Genomic DNA, 17,988 nt, shown 5'->3' with positions numbered 1-17,988 from the left:
GGATAATGCACAGAAATCGAACTTAAACTGTATTATTTTAATTTGATATACTTTACCTTTTCAAAAGGCTGCTGTTTTATTGCACTCTGTCTGTTGCCCAGATAAGGGGGAAAAGAGAAGAGGATTGTATCGTATTATTGAGGATTGAAAAGGACTGCATTTTATTTCCATGGGGAGGTCTGAAATTACAGGAGGCCTATTATGCACGTTGCACATTTTGTTGTTGTTTTTTCGAATCCTAAAATAAAAATGACATAAAAAATCTGATTTATGTATTGTATTTCTATAATTTCATCAATGCAACGAAACATAATACATGAATATTATAATGGAAGTTAAACTTCAAGCACCATCGTACAGCAGAGTAGTCACGTGGTGCGTCATTCTCTCCAGGATGCGCTGCAGGTAAAATAAACGTTTAATCATGAATGCTCATTATGTATTTGTAGCCTACTTATCATTTTGATAGTAGGCTAATATAGACACTTACAGCATGTGTTGCCTTCATTATAAGGCTTATATAAGGCTTTTAATTTTTTGCGGCTCCAGACAGATTTGTTTTTTTGGTCCAATATGGCTCTTTCAACATTTTGGGTTGCTGACCCATGCCCTAGGCCTATATGTACTGTCTATATGTAACCTTAGGCCTATATGTAGTATCTATATGTAACCCTAGGCCTATATGTACTGTCTATATGTAACCCTAGGCCTATACGTACTGCAGTGGTGACCTGTCATTCAGGGCAGGTGGGGCCTGTTTTGCATGTTATTTTGGCATTAGTACGTGTCACATATTCGTTTTCAAACAATGTAAAAAACGAACATTTTATTGAGTTAATAAAACCCCATACAAACATGGTTTCTTGAGTAAGGCAGCTCCAAAATGCAGGTGTTTAAGCCTAGCTCAGTGCTTTCTGTAATGGTGGGGCAGCCAGCGGAAAATACGGAACGTAGGGGTTGGTAATGTTCTCTAGTTGCGCCGTGATTGGCTCAGTGTTCTGTCACTCATGGGGACACTATGTCACCGCAAAATCTACAGGTAGAGCTCGAAAATTCAAGCCCCTTGGGTGCTGCCATAGAGTTACATTAGAAGTGCCCATCCAAGAAGGCTCAAGGTCATTGGCCACAAATAAAATTATGTCAAATCACGTTATAAAATGAAATCCAATTTGATTTGTCACATGCGCCGAATTCAACAGATGTAGACCAATGCTTACTTACAAGCCCTTAATTAACCAATAATGCAGTTTTAAGAAAATACCCCCCATAAAAAAAGTAGGAGATAAGAAAAACAAATAATTAAAGAGCAGCAGTAAATAACAATAGCGGGGCTATACACAGGGGTACCGGTTCAGAGTCAATATGTCAATGTGCGGGGGCACTGGTGTCGAGGTAGTTGAGGTAATTATGTATATGCATGTAGGGTTATTAAAGTGGTTATGCATCGATGATGACAGAGAGTAGCAGCTGCCTGCGGGGGGGCAAATAGTCCAGGTAGTCATTTGATTAGCTGTTCAGGAGTCTTATGACTTGGGGGTAGAAGCTGTTTAGAAGCCTCTTGGACCTAGGCTTGGCGCTCCGGTACCGCTTGCCGTGCGGTAGCAGAAAGAACAGTCTGGCTGGAGTCTTTCACAATTTTTAGGGCCTTCCTCTGACACTGCCTGGTATAGAGATGTACTGGGCCGTACGCACGACCTCCGTTGTGCCTTGCGGTCAGAGGCCAAGCAGTTGCCATACCAGTTGCCATACCAGGCAGGGATGCAACCAATCAGGATGCTCTCGATGGTGCAGCTGTAAAACCTTTTGAGGATCTGAGGACCCATGCCAAATCTTTTCAGTCTCCTGAGGGGGAATAGGTTTTGTCGTGCCCTCTTCACGACTGTCTTGGTGTGCTTGCACCATGTTAGTTTGTTGGTGATGTGGACGCCAAGGAACTTGAAGCTCTCAACCTGCTCCACTACAGCCTCATCGATGAGAATGGGGGCGTGATCGGTCCTCCTTTTCCTGTACAATCATCTCCTTTGACTTGATCACGTTGAGTGAGAGGTTGTTGTCCTTGCACCACACGGTCAGGTCTCTGACCTCCTCCCTATCGGCTGTCTCATCGTTGTCGGTGATCAGGCCTACCACTGATGTGTCATCAGCAAAAGTAATGATGGTGTTGGAGTTGTGCCTGGCTGTGCAGTCATGAGTGAACAGGGAGTACAGGAGGGGACTGAGCACGCACACGTCCTGGTAATCCGTCTGGCCCAGCGGCCTTGTGAATCTTGGCCTGTTTAAAGGTCTTACTGACATCGGCTGTGGAGAGCTTGATCACACAGTTACCCGGAACAACTGATGCTCTCATGCATGTTTCAATGTTACTTGCCTCGAAGCAAGCATAGAAGTTATTTAGCTCATCTGGTAGGCTCGTGTCACCGGGCAGCTCTCGGCTGTGCTTCCCTTTGTAGTCTGTAATAGTTTGCAAGCCCTGCCACAGCCGAGGAGCGTCAGAGCCGGTGTAGTACAATTCGATCTTAGTCCTGTATTGATGCTTTGCCTGTTTGATGGTTCATCGGAGGGCAGCGGGATTTCATATAAGCTTCTGGGTTAAAGTCCCGCTCCTTGAAAGCGACAGGTCTACCCTTTAGCTCAGTATGAATGTTGCCTGTAATCCATGGCTTCTGGTTGGGGTATGTACGTACAGTCACTGTGGGGACAATGTCCTCAATGCACTTATTGATAAAGCCAGTGACTGATGTGGTGCCATCGGAAGAATCCCGGAACATATTCCAGTCTGTGCTAGCAAAACAGTCCTGTAGTTTAGAATCTGCTTCATCTGACCACTTTTTTTATAGACCGAGTCACTGGTGCCCCCTGCTTTAATTTTTGCTTGTAAGCCGGAATCAGGAGGATAGAGTTATATATCTTACCGTAGCTTTGATATGACTGATCATGTCAACAACATACAGCGAGGGAAAAAAGTATTTGATCCCCTGCTGATTTTGTACTTTTGCCCACTGACAAAGAAATAATCAGTCTATATTTTAATGGTAGGTTTATTTGAAAAGTGGGAGACAGAATAACAACAAAAAAATCCAGAAAAACTCATGTCAAAAATGTTATAAATTGATTTACATTTTAACGAGGGAAATAAGTATTTGACCCCCTCTCAATCAGAAAGATTTCTGGCTCCCAGGTGTCTTTTATACAGGTAACGAGCTGAGATTAGGAGCACACTCTTAAAGGGAGTGCTCCTAATCTCGGCTTGTTACCTGTATAAAAGACACCTGTCCACAGAAGCAATCAATCAATCAGATTCCAAATTCTCCACCATGGCCAAGACCAAAGAGCTCTCCAAGGATGTCAGGGACAAGATTGTAGACCTACACAAGGCTGGAATGGGCTACAAGACCATCGCCAAGCAGCTTGGTGAGAAGGTGACAACAGTTGGTGCGATTATTCGCAAATGGAAGAAACACAAAAGAACTGTCAATCTCCCTCGGCCTGGGGCTCCATGCAAGATCTCACCTCGTGGAGTTGCAATGATCATGAGAACGGTGAGGAATCAGCCCAGAACTACACGGGAGGACCTTGTCAATGATCTCAAGGCAGCTGGGACCATAGTCACCAAGAAAACAATTGGTAACACTACTCCGTGAAGGACTGAAATCCTGCAGCGCCCGCAAGGTCCCCCTGCTCAAGAAAGCACATATACATGCCCGTCTGAAGTTTGCCAATGAACATCTGAATGATTCAGAGGACAACTGGGTGAAAGTGTTGTGGTCAGATGAGACCAAAATGGAGCTCTTTGGCATCAACTCAACTCGCTGTGTTTGGAGGAGGAGGAATGCTGCCTATGACCCCAAGAACACCATCCCCACCGTCAAACATGGAGGTGGAAACATTATGCTTTTGGGGTGTTTTTCTGCTAAGGGGACAGGACAACTTCACCACATCAAAGGGACGATGGACGGGGCCATGTACCATCAAATCTTGGGTGAGAACCTCCTTCCCTCAGCCAGGGCATTGAAAATGGGTCGTGGATGGGTATTCCAGCATGACAATGACCCAAAACACATGGCCAAGGCAACAAAGGAGCGGCTCAAGAAGAAGCACATTAAGGTCCTGGAGTGGCCTAGCCAGTCTCCAGACCTTAATCCCATAGAAAATCTGTGGAGGGAGCTGAAGGTTCGAGTTGCCAAACGTCAGCTTCGAAACCTTAATAACTTGGAGAAGATCTGCAAAGAGGAGTGGGACAAAATCCCTCATGAGATGTGTGCAAACCTGGTGGCCAACTACAAGAAACGTCTGACCTCTGTGATTGCCAACAAGGGTTTTGCCACCAGGTACTAAGTCATGTTTTGCAGAGGGGTCAAATACTTATTTCCCTCATTAAAATGCAAATCATTTTATATCCTTTTTGACATGCATTTTTCAGGATTTTTTTGTTGTTATTCTGTCTCTCACTGTTCAAATAAACCTACCATTAAAATTATAGACTGATCATTTCTTTGTCAGTGGGCAAACGTACAAAATCAGCAGGGGATCAAATACTTTTTTCCCTCACTGTACTTTCAAAATCGGAGCTAGCAAGCTGGACAAGCAGTCATCATCATGAATCACGTCGACAATCTACTGGCAAATCCTTTTCAATCCTAGTCATATGAAGTATCGGTGCTCATCGGCCATTGGACATAAACATTACACAACAAGTTGGAAATTGCAAATTCAACAATGAGTGGTTTGGAAGGAATCAGTGGCTAACTGCAATAGTTGCAAAGCAATCGCTAGCTTGCTGTTCAGTGGAGTGGAAGTGTGGTGCAAGTTTGTGTTTAAGTATTTTTAAAACCAAATAGTTTTAGACTTTTACTCAAGTACTATTTTACTGGGTGACTTTTACTTTTACTTGAGTAACTTTCTATTAATGTATCTATACTTTTCTCAAGTATGACAATTGGGTACTTTTTCCACAACTGCTAATTATGACGTTTCTGCGCTAAACTAGGTTGAATATTTTCTTAAATAGAACTCCCTTCAGTCCAGGATCACATAGTTCTTCAGTTGATTTCTCTCGCGAATTATTTGATTTCTCTAGAGAATTGGCGCGTTGGGCTCACAAAAATATAGAATTAAATGGAATTCAAGTAATTGAACCAATGTCAGTCAATAATCGCACAGCACTATTTATTAGAGGCACAATGATCGCAATTAGGCCTATACTATCTCTTTTGAATAACTGCTTTTTCTTCATAAGGACACGTCTCAATTGCTTCTAAGAGGCCAGTATTTTACTGCACGTAGCACCTGTTTTACTCCGCCAGTTCCTTAGGCTACCATCACATGGGTCACAGCAGAGTGACATTTGAATCCACGACTCTATCCTCTCCAGAAATGTTGTTAATCTGAACAACTGTGCACTATAGCTGTGCACTGTAATGTTAGAATACACTTGTTGGAAGAAATAATACATTTCTCAATACTACCCCACTTTTCCAGAATGTTAACCATTGATGCCCATTTAACTAATGAATTGAATTTCTTATAAATTCCTAGACACACTCCCTGGAGTACCAAATATTCTTTGTTGTCTTTATTAAGGTTAAGTATATTCTTGTAGTGCAATCCCCACGTTCTCTGCTATACCATGTCATGGTTAGCTTTACCTTCTTCCTTATCTGGTTACATTTGCCTTGAGTTATCACAGTCAAACCGTCACGTGTGTCCAAGAGCCAAACTTAACCGTCTTTGTATATAGCAACCACACCCCAGGAACCCTATTTGCCTATTTGTTGGCGATGATGAATGCAGCAGAAAGTCTCTAAAACCCTTCGAGTGTTACAATGAGGACCCTAAGCTTTTACCTTACCTTCATCCTTCAGTCGTCTTTGACCCCAAAGCCTTATGTTGCAGGTGAGATAAATACATTTCCTCTGCGACAACATGCATTTATTTGTTTGGGATATTCATTGGGTGTGTATGTTGTTTTGATCTAGTCTAGAATTATACTTTTTTCAGAAATGTATATTTTTTTTACAATAGAAATGACCTGACCATGTCAGTTGTAAATAGTCCTAATAGTACCATCCCCGAAATATTCATTTTTTTTGTCTAGACAGTGGTCAGTTGAAGAGACATATTTCAGTAAATTCTGTGCCAGAGAGTCAGATATACTGTAACAGTATACACTGAGCAAAACACAAGCATCAAAAAGGGTGAGGGTATTGCTGATAACCTTGCTTTACCTGAAAATGTATCAAGTTATATTGCATAGGCTTAAAGCCATGATAAAAAAAAAGAAAGGAAATTACAATATTATATGCTATTATGTCAAAATGGGATACGGCTCGCTAAATTTCATTCAGCTGAAGTAAATTTGACCTGAAGTTCATTGCATTAATTTGCAGCTGCTAATGGGACTTTGACAAAATAAAAGTATACAGTACCAGTGTTCTTTATGTCTGACCTTGCTCCTGCAAAGCAACAGCACACTAGACAGAGCCTACATGCCTTATACTCACAACAAGAGGTATCATGTGAGTTTTTGGTTTAAAATGCTTGTAATGTCTGTTTGCAAAGGAGTGGACTGGGAAACTCAGAATGTGGCATGTGAGTCCAATACAACTGATAGGTAAGGTATCAACAACATTTTGTTCACCAGCATTTATATCCAAATGTGTTTTGAATGCAGTTATTTGAATTGTGAGTGCAGTTATTTGAATTGTGAATGCAGTTATTTGAATTGTAAATGCAGTTATTTAAATTGTGAATGCAGTTATTTGAATTGTGAATGCAGTTATTTGAATTGTGAATGCAGTTATTTGAATTGTGAATGCAGTTATTTGAATTGTGAATGCAGTTATTTGAATTGTGAATGCAGTTACTTGAATTGTGTAACGTGCATTATAGATTTTTTTTCAATGTAGTATTTCAATGATCCAGATTTGATAAGCATCATAGCGTGCAAAACCTATGACCTTTTAGGACCTTTGTAGCATAATACAAATAACATGCCTAAATCACCTTGTTGAAAATGAGGAACTATGAAGATATTGTTCTTTTTTTCTAACCAAGTTCTGGTTTTGTCAGGTACATACTGCCACCAACTGAAAAGACTCCACAGGACCTTGCCTCTTCACTAACATACTCAGATGCTGCAGGATCCAGTGCTGATTTACATGAGCATGTCAAGCCACAGAAAGCCTGTGCAGTGTCCAATAGTGCCAAGTTGTGGCCTGTGAAAGCCCTTATCACATCTGAGTCACATTGTAGGCTGTTTGGAAATGTCAGTGTTAGCCATATTATACTAAGGAAGTACTGTGAAAGTGGTTTGAAAATGATTTGGTCCCTCGTTCAATCAGAAGCTACTCGTTTGGTGGTGAAAGTAATAACAGGTTTATTAGAGGTTGTCACAATGTCTTTACACTTGTTCTCTAGTCTTTTTAAGACAGTCACACCAAAATCATTAATCCAGATTGACTCTGATAGAATTGATCAACACGATACTGTGTCTGAGGTAAATGTGTCCTATGGTCATAATGTAAATGTGAGGGACATTTTGATTTATTCTGACCACCAGAATATAGTGATCCTGGAGGATGACCCTGTAGTGATGGAGTCAGCCTCCTTCCTCTTTGAGAAGCACCCCTCTGTGTCGACTCTACTGAGGTACCACAAGGGGGCGCTGAAAGTCCTCAGGGGCTCTCAGACCCGTTTGACCAGAGACAGTCGTGTCCTGCTGGTGGGTCATGGCAGCAAGGGCAGTGATGGTGTGGCCAGACTAGGAGGTTATGGGCCAGAGGAGCTTGCCAAAGTCGTGGTGGCCATGAAGATAGAAGATGGGCATCTGCACACTCTCAGCCTGGTGGGCTGTGCACTAGGAAAGGACCTCCAGTTTGCAGAGCGGCTGCTACGAGCGCTCATCTCACTCAACGTGGAGACCAAACTGCACCTGAGGAGCTCAGCACTATCCGTCAGGCCCAACGGAGAGAAGGTGACCAGGGAAGAAGGGGTCTGGAGGGACAAAGACGACAGTAAGAAAGTCATCGCCCAGCTGGACCAGAACGGTAACCTGCTGACCAGAGTGGAGGGAGACGACAGAGGACAGGTCATTCCCAACTACCAGGGGCACGCCCTATACATACAGACTTTAGAATGGCCGACCCACCCTCAAATGTTTGTCTCAGCAAACTTGCGTAAGAAGTACACCTCTATTGACTGTTTAGAGGGGCTTACATGGAGCCTGTTTTTTGAGGAAAATGAAAGAAGGCGCGCTCCAGATTACATACCAGTGCACGACCAGGGGAACCTCACGTCCGTGTGGCTGGCTGACCACCAACCCATGGAAGACATTCCCATCAAGCACCTCACCACCATTCTCGATCTGCTGGTGGAGATCAGGTACAACGCCAGGGAAGACGCCGACTTTGACTTGTATTACGTTCTGAACGACTGCATCTTTAAGGTGCAGAGGAGAACCTTCTACGCCTCCCTGGTGGGGAAGTACATTCATTCTAACCATCTGGAAGAAATTGATAAATTCACTGCTGCTTTCCGGCACCAGAAGGAGGACTATTCCCTCCAAGAGCTTAGACAGGGGCTCAAGGCATCCGAATTCAACAACTTCTGCCGCCAGACGTTCCAGCTGCAACGATGTGTCCAGGACTGTGAACGCTGGGGCCACTACTTCATGGCTGCTGTGTTCTCTGCATCCGTCCGAAACTTCCGCACATTCTCGCTCTTCCTTATGAGTGTTATCGCTTGCGAGGTGGGCCGATCCCAAGGCTCTGACAGCTCGCTCTGTACAGCCTTTGTTGGGGATGACCACCCTATGGTAGGGGACGACCCTTGGCTTGAACGCAGTAGACGCGGGTTCTATGGCTGCACGGTGGGCAAAGCTGAGGAGATGATGACCAAACGAGACACACTCGACTGGCTGGATCAGGTTGTTTCCAAGGAGAATGCCCTCTTTGCCAAGTCCAAGCAGATTATGAGTGGCGTCGACCACGACCAGGAAACAGAGCTCGATATCTTCGGGAGGGTCAAGGTCATGAATAAATACGTGTTTTCATCTTACCTTGAATTCTTTCGAGGAACGCCAGAGGGGAAGAAGCTGGCAAGAGGATGCAGAGCATGAGGATAGTACATGGCTGCTAGATGACCTAAACCCTATTCAACGAGATTGCAAAATTGTAATCGTTGTTACTGGCTAATTTCCGTTGAATATGGGAGGCAAAATTATAGTTTAATTGATGTCTAATTAAGCAATATGGGCCGAGGGGGTGTGGTATATTGACCAATATTTTACGACTAAGGGCTGTTCTCATGCAGAACACGAAGAGGAGTGTCTGGATACAGCTCTTGGCCGCGGTACAGTATTTTGGCCATATACCACAAACCCGAGTTGCCTTATTGCGCTTATAAACTGGTTACCAACATAAATAGAATAGTTAACAAGTATTTTTGAATCATAGCCGTGGTATATTCAGGCTCCCGAGTGGCACAGTGGTCTAAGACACTGCATCTCAGTGCAAGAGGCGTCACTGCAGTACCTGATTCGAATCCAGGCTGCATCACATCCGGCCGTGATTGGGAATCCCATAGGGCGGCGCACAATTGGCCCAGCGTCGTCCGGGTTTGGCCGGAGTAGGCCGTCATTGTAAATAAGAATTTGTTCTTAACTGACTTGCCTAGTTAAATAAAGTTTAAATAAAAAAATAACAAATATTGTCTGATATACACACACACACGGCTAAAATGCAGTTTCAGCCAATCATCATCCAGGACCCAAACTACCTGGTTTATAATTAATGTCTCATGTCTATGTTAATCTCTATGGGCAAAATGCTGTTTCAAGAAACATTTGTGTGTGGCATTTAAATCCATCTCCACTTATTTCCCGAAGTAGGCCTAATTGTGATTGGTGTGGTGTGCGGTTATCAGTTATGGGCAATTATCCAAATAATGAAACATTCCTTAACGTTTAGGCCATCAAGTGTCCAAACCTGTAAGGAATATTGTTAGATTTAGCACCATTTGCTTTTATTTAGCACAAAACGATATACATCAGAATATGGTTCTAGCTAGTATTGGTACCAGTTTATTGACACAAAAATGTATAATCATTTCTGAGGGTAATTTCTGCACTATCTATTAAATATTCATCCATCCAGAGATTCATCCTTTGAGTTCTGGGTTGGTGTGTTGGCTAGGTTCCGTAAGGAATACAAAAGGCCTAATTAAGTAAGCAAGTTGCTGGGTTGGCTTGGTTATTTGAATAATTGCGACGCATAATGTGACTGTAAAAAACTGGATCGCTGACTTAGGAAGATACCATTGCTTTTAGCATTGGGGATTGTAGTTCAGAATTTTAGAATGGCATTCTCCGTACAGGGATTCACTGGACCTGCTAGCACTCATGCAAAAATACTGCTTCTAGTAGCTATCATGGATGAATGCAAATGTACAAACTGTGAAAGTTTAGATAAGACATTCACATTGAACAATTCAAAATGAGCTGATTAATTAGACAATGTGATGTTCAGAGGTTGTATGAAAATGTGTAATAAATGCCATTTGCCTAATAGATAATACTGTAGTAAAAGTGTTACAATTACACACTGAATATGATACGTGTGCTGTATAGTTGTGACAACTATACACCTTCTAGTTCATACACTGAAATATGTATATGATGATTTTTTTTTGTTTGATCGCAAAATGTATTTTGGGAAATGCTTATCTGTCAGTGGGTAATATGTCGATTAATGATTAAAGTGCTAATTCAACCAAAATAAATCATAATAATGGAGGTCACCACTGTTGCAATATTTTATTAGAACATTTTTGGTCATGTTTTAAGATGTTATTACAATGGCCAGAATAAAGAGAATTACAAAGTATAAATACAAAACTGCAATACCACAGTGGGGAAAACATTGTTTAAGGAAACATGCTATGGGGACACTGCATCACCAGTACTGTATGTATGAGACTACTGGTGGCTCAATGGTGCTTTCCACTAATGTGTACTGCCATATGTAAATTCATATTTATTTCTTGCAAAGCACCTAAAGCTGGCTCGTGGTTTTCTGGTTTCACTTTGGGTCATATGTCATCTAAGGATTCTTTGTAGTGGTTACACTGGTAGTAGGCCTATAGGAAAGCCATTCAGGGTTTGAGAATGGGGATATTTGAATAGAAGGGATATTTGGATGGAAAGACCAACACTTATAACACTCAGGGAGTATAACAAAAATCCTGTAAACCAAGTGGTATAGAGCTAAGAGATGAGCACTGCTGGCACTACCAAGCATGGGAGATGTACATAAAAAGGCCTGTAGTGGAGGGGGTGAGTACTATGTGAGTGTCCAGGTCTGGATGGGAGCAGTGTGGTGAGAAGGGCTACTGACACTGGGTGGGATACTGTCTGGTTCCCCCTGGCTCACACCACCGTCAGAAGGCATGGACCTCACAGGAGCACACAGCTGCACTTGGACACCTTCTCGCTGCTGAGAAGACCATGCTGCGTGGTGGCCAGCGATTGGATCAAGCCCCAGAAGTGTTTGAAGGTGATTCCCTCGCCGTCCGACACACCCATCTGTCTCATCACCTCGCCCAGGCCTTGCTCTGAGCCTCCAGTCTGGGTGAGGGAGGGAGCACAAAAACAACTCTTCATTATATGGACACGGTATTTAACTTATTGACAGGTAATAAGCAATTAAGTAATCATGCATAGACATGTATTAGAAGCAAGTTAGCAATTAGTCTATTACAATTTTGAGTGTATAACATTGTTGCCTACGTCACTCAGTAGGCTACATTCATAACAGTACTGCTATTCCCAGCAGTAATTATTGTATCAATAATTAAACTGAATAACTACTGTCAACATGTTTGACTTCATAATCTACTATTGGCATCTCTTTAACTGTATGCAGCTCTATAAATACAGCATGTGAGTACTTTGTCAACTAACTGTGTCACATGTTTTAGGCTTTGTTACCCTCTAGTGGTTATAAACTCAGCCAAAAAAGAAACGTCCCTTTTTCAGGACCCTGTCTTTTAAAGATAATTCGTAAAAATCCAAATAACTTCACAGATCTTCACTGTAAAGGGTTTAAACACTGTTTTCCATGCTTGTTCAATGAACCATAAACAATTAATGAACTTGCACCTGTGGAACGGTCATTAAGACACTAACAGCTTACAGACGGTTGGCAATTAAGGTCACAGTTATGAAAACTTAGGACACTAAAGAGGCCTTTCTACTGACTCTGAAAAACACCAAAAGAAAGACGCCCAGGGTCCCTGCTCATCTGCGTGAACGTGCCTTAGGAATGCTGCAAGGAGGCATGAGGACTGCAGATGTGGCCAGGGCAATAAATTGCAATGTCTGCACTGTGAGACCCCTAAGACAGCGCTACAGGGAGACAGGATGGACAGCTGATCGTCCTCGCAGTGGCAGACCACGTGTAACAACACCTGGACAGAGGGCTTGTAGGCCTGTTTAAAGGCAGGTCCTCACCAGACATCACCGGCAACAACGTCGCCTATGGGCACAAACCCACCGTCGCTGGACCAGACAGGACTGGCAAAATGTGCTCTTCACTGACGAGTCGCGGTTTTGTCTCACCAGGGGTGATGATCGGATTCGCGTTTATCGTCGAAGGAATGAGCGTTACACCGAGGCCTGTACTCTGGAACGGGATCAATTTGGAGGTGCAGTTCCGTCATGGTCTGGGGCGGTGTGTCACAGCATCATCGGACTGAGCTTGTTGTCATTGTAGGCAATCTCAATGCTGTGCGTTACAGGGAAGACATCCTCCTCCCTCATGTGGTACCCTTCCTGCTTGCTCATCCTGACATGACCCTCCAGCATGACAATGCCACCAGCTATACTGCTCGTTCTGTGCGTGATTTCCTGCAAGACAGGAATGTCAGTGTTCTGCCATGGCCAGCGAAGAGCTCGGATCTCAATCCCATTGAGCACATCTGGGACCTGTTGGATCGGAGGGTGAGGGCTAGGGCCATTCCTCTTGAAATGTCTGCGAACTTGCAGGTGCCTTGGTGGAAGAGTGGGGTAACATCTCACAGCAAGAACTGGTACATCTGGTGCAGTCCATGAGGAGGAGATGCACTGCAGTACTTAATGCAGCTGGTGGCCACACCAGATACTGACTGTTACTTTTGATTTTGACCCCCCCCCCCCCCTTTGTTCAAGGACACATTATTCCATTTCTGTTAGTCACATGTCTGTGGAACTTGTTCAGTTTGTCTCAGTTGTTGAATCTTGTTATGTTCATACAAATATTTACACATGTTAAGTTTGCTGAAAATAAACACAGTTGACTGTGAGGACGTTTATTTTTTTGCTGAGTTTAGATGTCTTGAAGTAATGATGGAAAGCATTCCAGCTGACTACCTCATGAAGCTGGTTGAGAGAATGTCAAGTGTGTGCAAAGCTGTCATCAAGGCAAAGGGTGGCTACTTTGAAGAAACTCAAATATAAAATAGATTTTGATTTGTTTAACACTTTTCTGGTTACTACATGATTCCATATGTGTTATTTCATAGTTTTGATGTCTTCACTATTATTCTACAATGTAGAAAATAGTACAAATAAAGAAAAACCCTTGAATGAGTAGTTGTGTCCAAACTTTTGACTGGTACTGTCAATATTTACAAAAACATATATGGGGGATTGGAAATGAAGCAGACAATTACATTGATGGACATTACAATCTATTTTCAATATTAAAGCTGATCTAGCCCCCCCCAACAAAGAAAGTATAATAAAACATATGACCTAAAACACTGTAGTTACTCCACAATACTAACCTAAATTACAGATTGAAAAGAAGGATGCCTGTACAGAGTATGCATCCTGTTTGCAACAAGGCACTTAAGTAATACTACAAAATATGACACTGAATGTTCTTGAGTGGCCTAGTTAAAGTTTTGACTTAATCGGCTTGAGAATCTATGGCAAGACTTGAAAATGGTTGTCTAGCAATGATCAACAATCAAAAACAAATGAATACATTTTGAATTCAGGCTGTAACACCACAAAATGTGGAATAGATTTGAATTCTGAAACGTGATAAAGCCACCAGCCAGGCATATGCAAACACAGTGGATATTTCTGTCTGCTGGAAACAATAGGAAATTGATTTGGGAAAATATTTCCTGTCCTGAACGCTGCACCACAGCTGAGACAATAATAAAGAGCTGTTTCCTGGAATCCCATTTAAATGATGTGATCATTATTTTCCCTTTGAAATAGACTCTGGTTTTGGATAAGTTTAAGACTGGGCATAATGAAAAACATATGGACTTGGTAATTAAGCATAATATTCACTTCAACAGTTGTGTATACTGCCCCCTCCCCTTAACCTCAATTGCCTTTCACAACAAATATGTCCTAGCTGTTGTGGCCAACTATTGTGTAGCAGAAATACTCTACTTGGCTGTCGCGTTTATGGTGGATGAAGTTGACTTGGTGCAAGGAGTCATATTACAATAAAACAATTTTTTCTCTGTTCATTAGGAAAACAGTTATTTATTTATCTGTCCGTTTGTTTCACCCCCTCCAGATGAAAGATCAACCTTGAGCCTTCCTCACTTGCTCATGTATTTGAACCGGCCATTTCCTGTTTTTCAAAAGCATAGCTAGCTTTGTCACCCTCTGGTAGATTCAGACTCATCCTGGAAAACCGCCTTGGGCCTGAGACAACTAAGCAGCCAGTTCCAACATGAATACATGGCAAGATACATTGGCCTTTTCAGTGATTGAAATAAAGCATGTTTAAAACTCAATTGGTGACTGAAGCACAGTAGATTACAGAAACCTTGTATCTGTATTGAATCTGGCAACCGACGCCTACAGGCTTTTCCTGAGTGTTTGTTTGGGAGTCATAGGATGCGGTGTGTACTGTGTGTGTGTGGTTGAGTGTGGGGGGGGGGGGGTGTAAGAGTCAGAGCCACGCCCTACTGGTAAAATCAATGGCAGGTGTGGCCGGGGAGGGTGAGGGCAATGTAGCCGACCGTTGTAGCTTATGTACCTTGACTAAGTTGGGCAGCTGGGAGGCGAGGAGATCTTTGAACTCTTTGGTTTGGAGCGTGGGACCTTTATTGGCCGCAGCGGCATGGAACTTTGTAACCAAAGTGTTGATGGCCTTTTCCAGGTCGGAGTGCTGCGCCAGAGGAGGAGAAATAAACGTGTTAGGGTGGGGGAATCAAATAATATAACAATAAGGAAAGCGTCCTTTGAAGTTTATTATTATAATAGATCATTAAGAAAGAACGAAAGTTAACATATTCATCAGACAGACTCTCCAGGTTCGTGCCGAAGTGTACCGACCTCCACTCAATTTAGTCCCAAATACCAAAACAATCAGACACACTCACATCCGTCCTCAAGTGCATATCTTGCATGCCTCCACGTGTTTGAACCCTACGCAAAGATACCACTCTTGATGTTTAACCCTGTCCTTGAATTACTTCATCTCAACAACATCGAACAACACTGCAGCATTCTTCTCCGCACATATCACGCACTTCTCCATTCAGTTAATTAACTTGCACCTTTCACAGTATCAGTGTCACTGAAAGCTTAGTGGTTAACCAAAAAATTGTGAGAAACAATACGAGAACAGTTATACTCCAACAAGAACAGTTATACTTCCAGGTTACAAATCACCTGTTTGGAAAGTAGACGGTATGTTTGTCAGTGGAATATGAAACTGTCACACAGACTTGTTATGTTGGTCATTGTGAAGGACATCATTCTATACTCTCTTTAAACCAACATCCAAACACCCAATCTGTTGTAACTGTTGGGTTTTTGTTCATACTACTTTTCATTTATATCCTAAATCACTGACATGAAATAACTGTTCAGGGACTTTGCTATGTCACTCACCCCTATTCAAATAGATATTTGAATACGCTATTGAAATGTGAGCATCTGTGGGTGGGGCGGGAGGAGTAAGTTTAAGTAACGAGAGACTATTGGAAGGCACATTCAGACAACTGGTCTACATGTAGAAGGTACTGGAAATACCTGCAGGTTGGGGTAGCTACAGTATGACAGCTCAACCCCTCACTGTTTATTTTCAGGGTGTGCCAGGGGCGGACTGGCCATCTGGCATTTGCAGATGGGCTGTTGAATTTTTAGCCCATCGGGCCAGTCTAACTTAGATTTTTCACGCAAAACGAACTGGCTAATAATGGGGGCCTATCTGGGAAAATGAGCCAGTATGGGGGCCTCGAGGAAAAACTTGGCCAGTGTCTTAGAAATGCCAGGGCCGATTTATGGTCCGTGCCCGGTTCATGTATGGGAGGCTTGGGCAACAGGGAGAGGAATCAGTGGTGACTTCAAACTGTATTCTCTTAAACACTAAACCAAATTCATTGACACATCCAAAAACAAAGTTGTTGTTTCAGTTTTCAGGGTAGGAAACAATGTAGAATAAAAAGCCTGCCTCACTAGGCCACCATAAAAATCTCGTGGTAGGCCTAATCCTACCACAGTGTTCATTTTATAATGTTTCCACACATAGCTCACCGCAGCCAACAAAAGTCAGAAAATTGATAGAGTACGTAACAATGGTACGGCGCTCGCCGACAGTAAGCATCGCATTGTATGAATGTCTGTCTGTATTTCTGTTCGTCTAGCTGTCATCCCTAACACACTAGCCTATATTCAAAGAAGGTTTCTGTGTCCTAGGCCATGAGGACAGATTCTGAATGGACTGATTGCCACCCCGTGCTTCCCATTTCCATACACGGTCTCTGTCTATAGACACAACTGGAGAATTGCTCCTTGCTCCCTCATCAACATATGGCTTAGATTAATTTGTTATTGGCCATATTCTTTGATGCTGTTCCAGCATGCACACTGATCAGTGCATTCAAATGATAACTTGTAAACTCGCGTTAAGAGTGCATGGAAAGTAGGCTATATGCAAACGCGCCTATAAAAATAATACGATCTCATGGACTGTGTCATGATATAAATTGGATAGCATAATATCTCAATGGAATTTTTGTTAAACTACATCTGTGCCACTTCCAACGGTAATCAGACCGATGCGTAGAAGTTGGGGGAAGTTATCACCAAAAGAATGCAACAACTCCATTCCTTGCTTCTAGGACGAGTAAAGCCACCATCTCTTCAAGTGCAACGTTTCGACAAGTGCTGATTTTAAAATTGTATAGTAGGCCTACCTGTTCAGCCATTTGGATCGTTTTGTGCTGTCCTTTTTCAAAGTGAAGTTTTCTCTCTGCGACGTTCGGTATGCTAATTGTTACTTTTCTCGCTCAGTGTTCCATTGCTTCCTAAATCCTCCCACTCCCCCAAAAAAATACAACTGCAACTCGATTCCACCTTCCGTGTCAGTCGAGAAAGATATGGGGAAAATTATAGTGCGCTCAGTGTAACTCGATGCATTGGGACTGTAAACTTCACGAGGCAGAAAGTCTACATGCAGTCATATAGGCCTACCACCCTTCTTTTAACTATTATTGCGAAGTTCTCTTTTGTTTCGAAGTATTCCACGTTTTGCAGTGAGTAGCCTACAGAGTTGTGTATTTAAAATGTACGCTATTCAAGAATAGAGCCTGCGACTGCGTCACTCAACATCTGGAAACATTTAGCAAAAGTTGAAACAGTCTGCAAGTTTAGGCTGGAGTTTTTCTTCTTCATTGTTGCAAATTTTAACCCCTCATATAAGCCTACCTATTTTATGCAGTTTCTGTAAAGCTTTGAATATCCACCAAAATAATACATTTCTCAATATTGTAAGAAACCTTTATAAACCATGCATGGACGGTCCCCATTGGCATTTTTTTTTCGAGGTCGTTTATAATAAAAGTCGTTTGTCACTGTCTGTTCCAATTTCCATTAGCCCCACATTCACTTTGATAAGTCAGAGGTTGACAAGGAAATGCTGGAAAAAGCGATGCGCTCACAATGAACAGGCGCGACCACATTCTTGAAAGCCGGTT

General features: G+C 42.5%; 2 protein-coding genes across 2 annotated transcripts; one reads left to right on the top strand and one right to left on the bottom strand.

Annotated features, from left to right (window-relative positions):
• Positions 1-5,505: 5,505 nt before the first annotated feature.
• On the top strand, positions 5,506-9,507 carry LOC115175829 (uncharacterized). The gene is made up of 3 exons (XM_029735376.1): positions 5,506-5,892; positions 6,559-6,610; positions 7,069-9,507. The coding sequence occupies exons 1-3, from the start codon at positions 5,823-5,825 to the stop codon at positions 9,113-9,115; spliced, it is 2,169 nt and encodes a 722-aa protein (XP_029591236.1). The 5' UTR covers positions 5,506-5,822; the 3' UTR covers positions 9,116-9,507.
• A 1,278-nt stretch (positions 9,508-10,785) lies between these two features.
• LOC115175831 (protein S100-A13) lies at positions 10,786-17,584 on the bottom strand. The gene is made up of 3 exons (XM_029735380.1): positions 17,209-17,584; positions 15,042-15,173; positions 10,786-11,620 (listed from the first exon to the last, which is right to left on the bottom strand). The coding sequence occupies exons 1-3, from the start codon at positions 17,218-17,220 to the stop codon at positions 11,450-11,452; spliced, it is 315 nt and encodes a 104-aa protein (XP_029591240.1). The 5' UTR covers positions 17,221-17,584; the 3' UTR covers positions 10,786-11,449.
• Between the last annotated feature and the right edge of the window lie 404 nt (positions 17,585-17,988).

Source organism: Salmo trutta, chromosome 36 (genome assembly GCF_901001165.1).
Source record: "Salmo trutta chromosome 36, fSalTru1.1, whole genome shotgun sequence".
Classification (NCBI taxonomy): Eukaryota; Metazoa; Chordata; class Actinopteri; order Salmoniformes; family Salmonidae; genus Salmo; species Salmo trutta.
The sequence above is the reverse complement of the archived record's forward strand: the minus strand, read 5'-3'. Positions and strand labels throughout refer to the sequence as shown.

Coding starts and splice junctions, on each gene's coding strand:
- LOC115175829 (XM_029735376.1), top strand. CDS start 5,823: ATGAGGACCCTAAGCTTTTACCTTACCTTCATCCTTCAGTCGTCTTTG. Junction 5,893..6,558: donor CCCAAAGCCTTATGTTGCAG/GTGAGATAAATA, acceptor CTGTTTGCAAAG/GAGTGGACTGGGAAACTCAG. Junction 6,611..7,068: donor GAGTCCAATACAACTGATAG/GTAAGGTATCAA, acceptor TGGTTTTGTCAG/GTACATACTGCCACCAACTG.
- LOC115175831 (XM_029735380.1), bottom strand. Junction 11,621..15,041: donor AGCTGCCCAACTTAGTCAAG/GTACATAAGCTA, acceptor TCCCTCACCCAG/ACTGGAGGCTCAGAGCAAGG.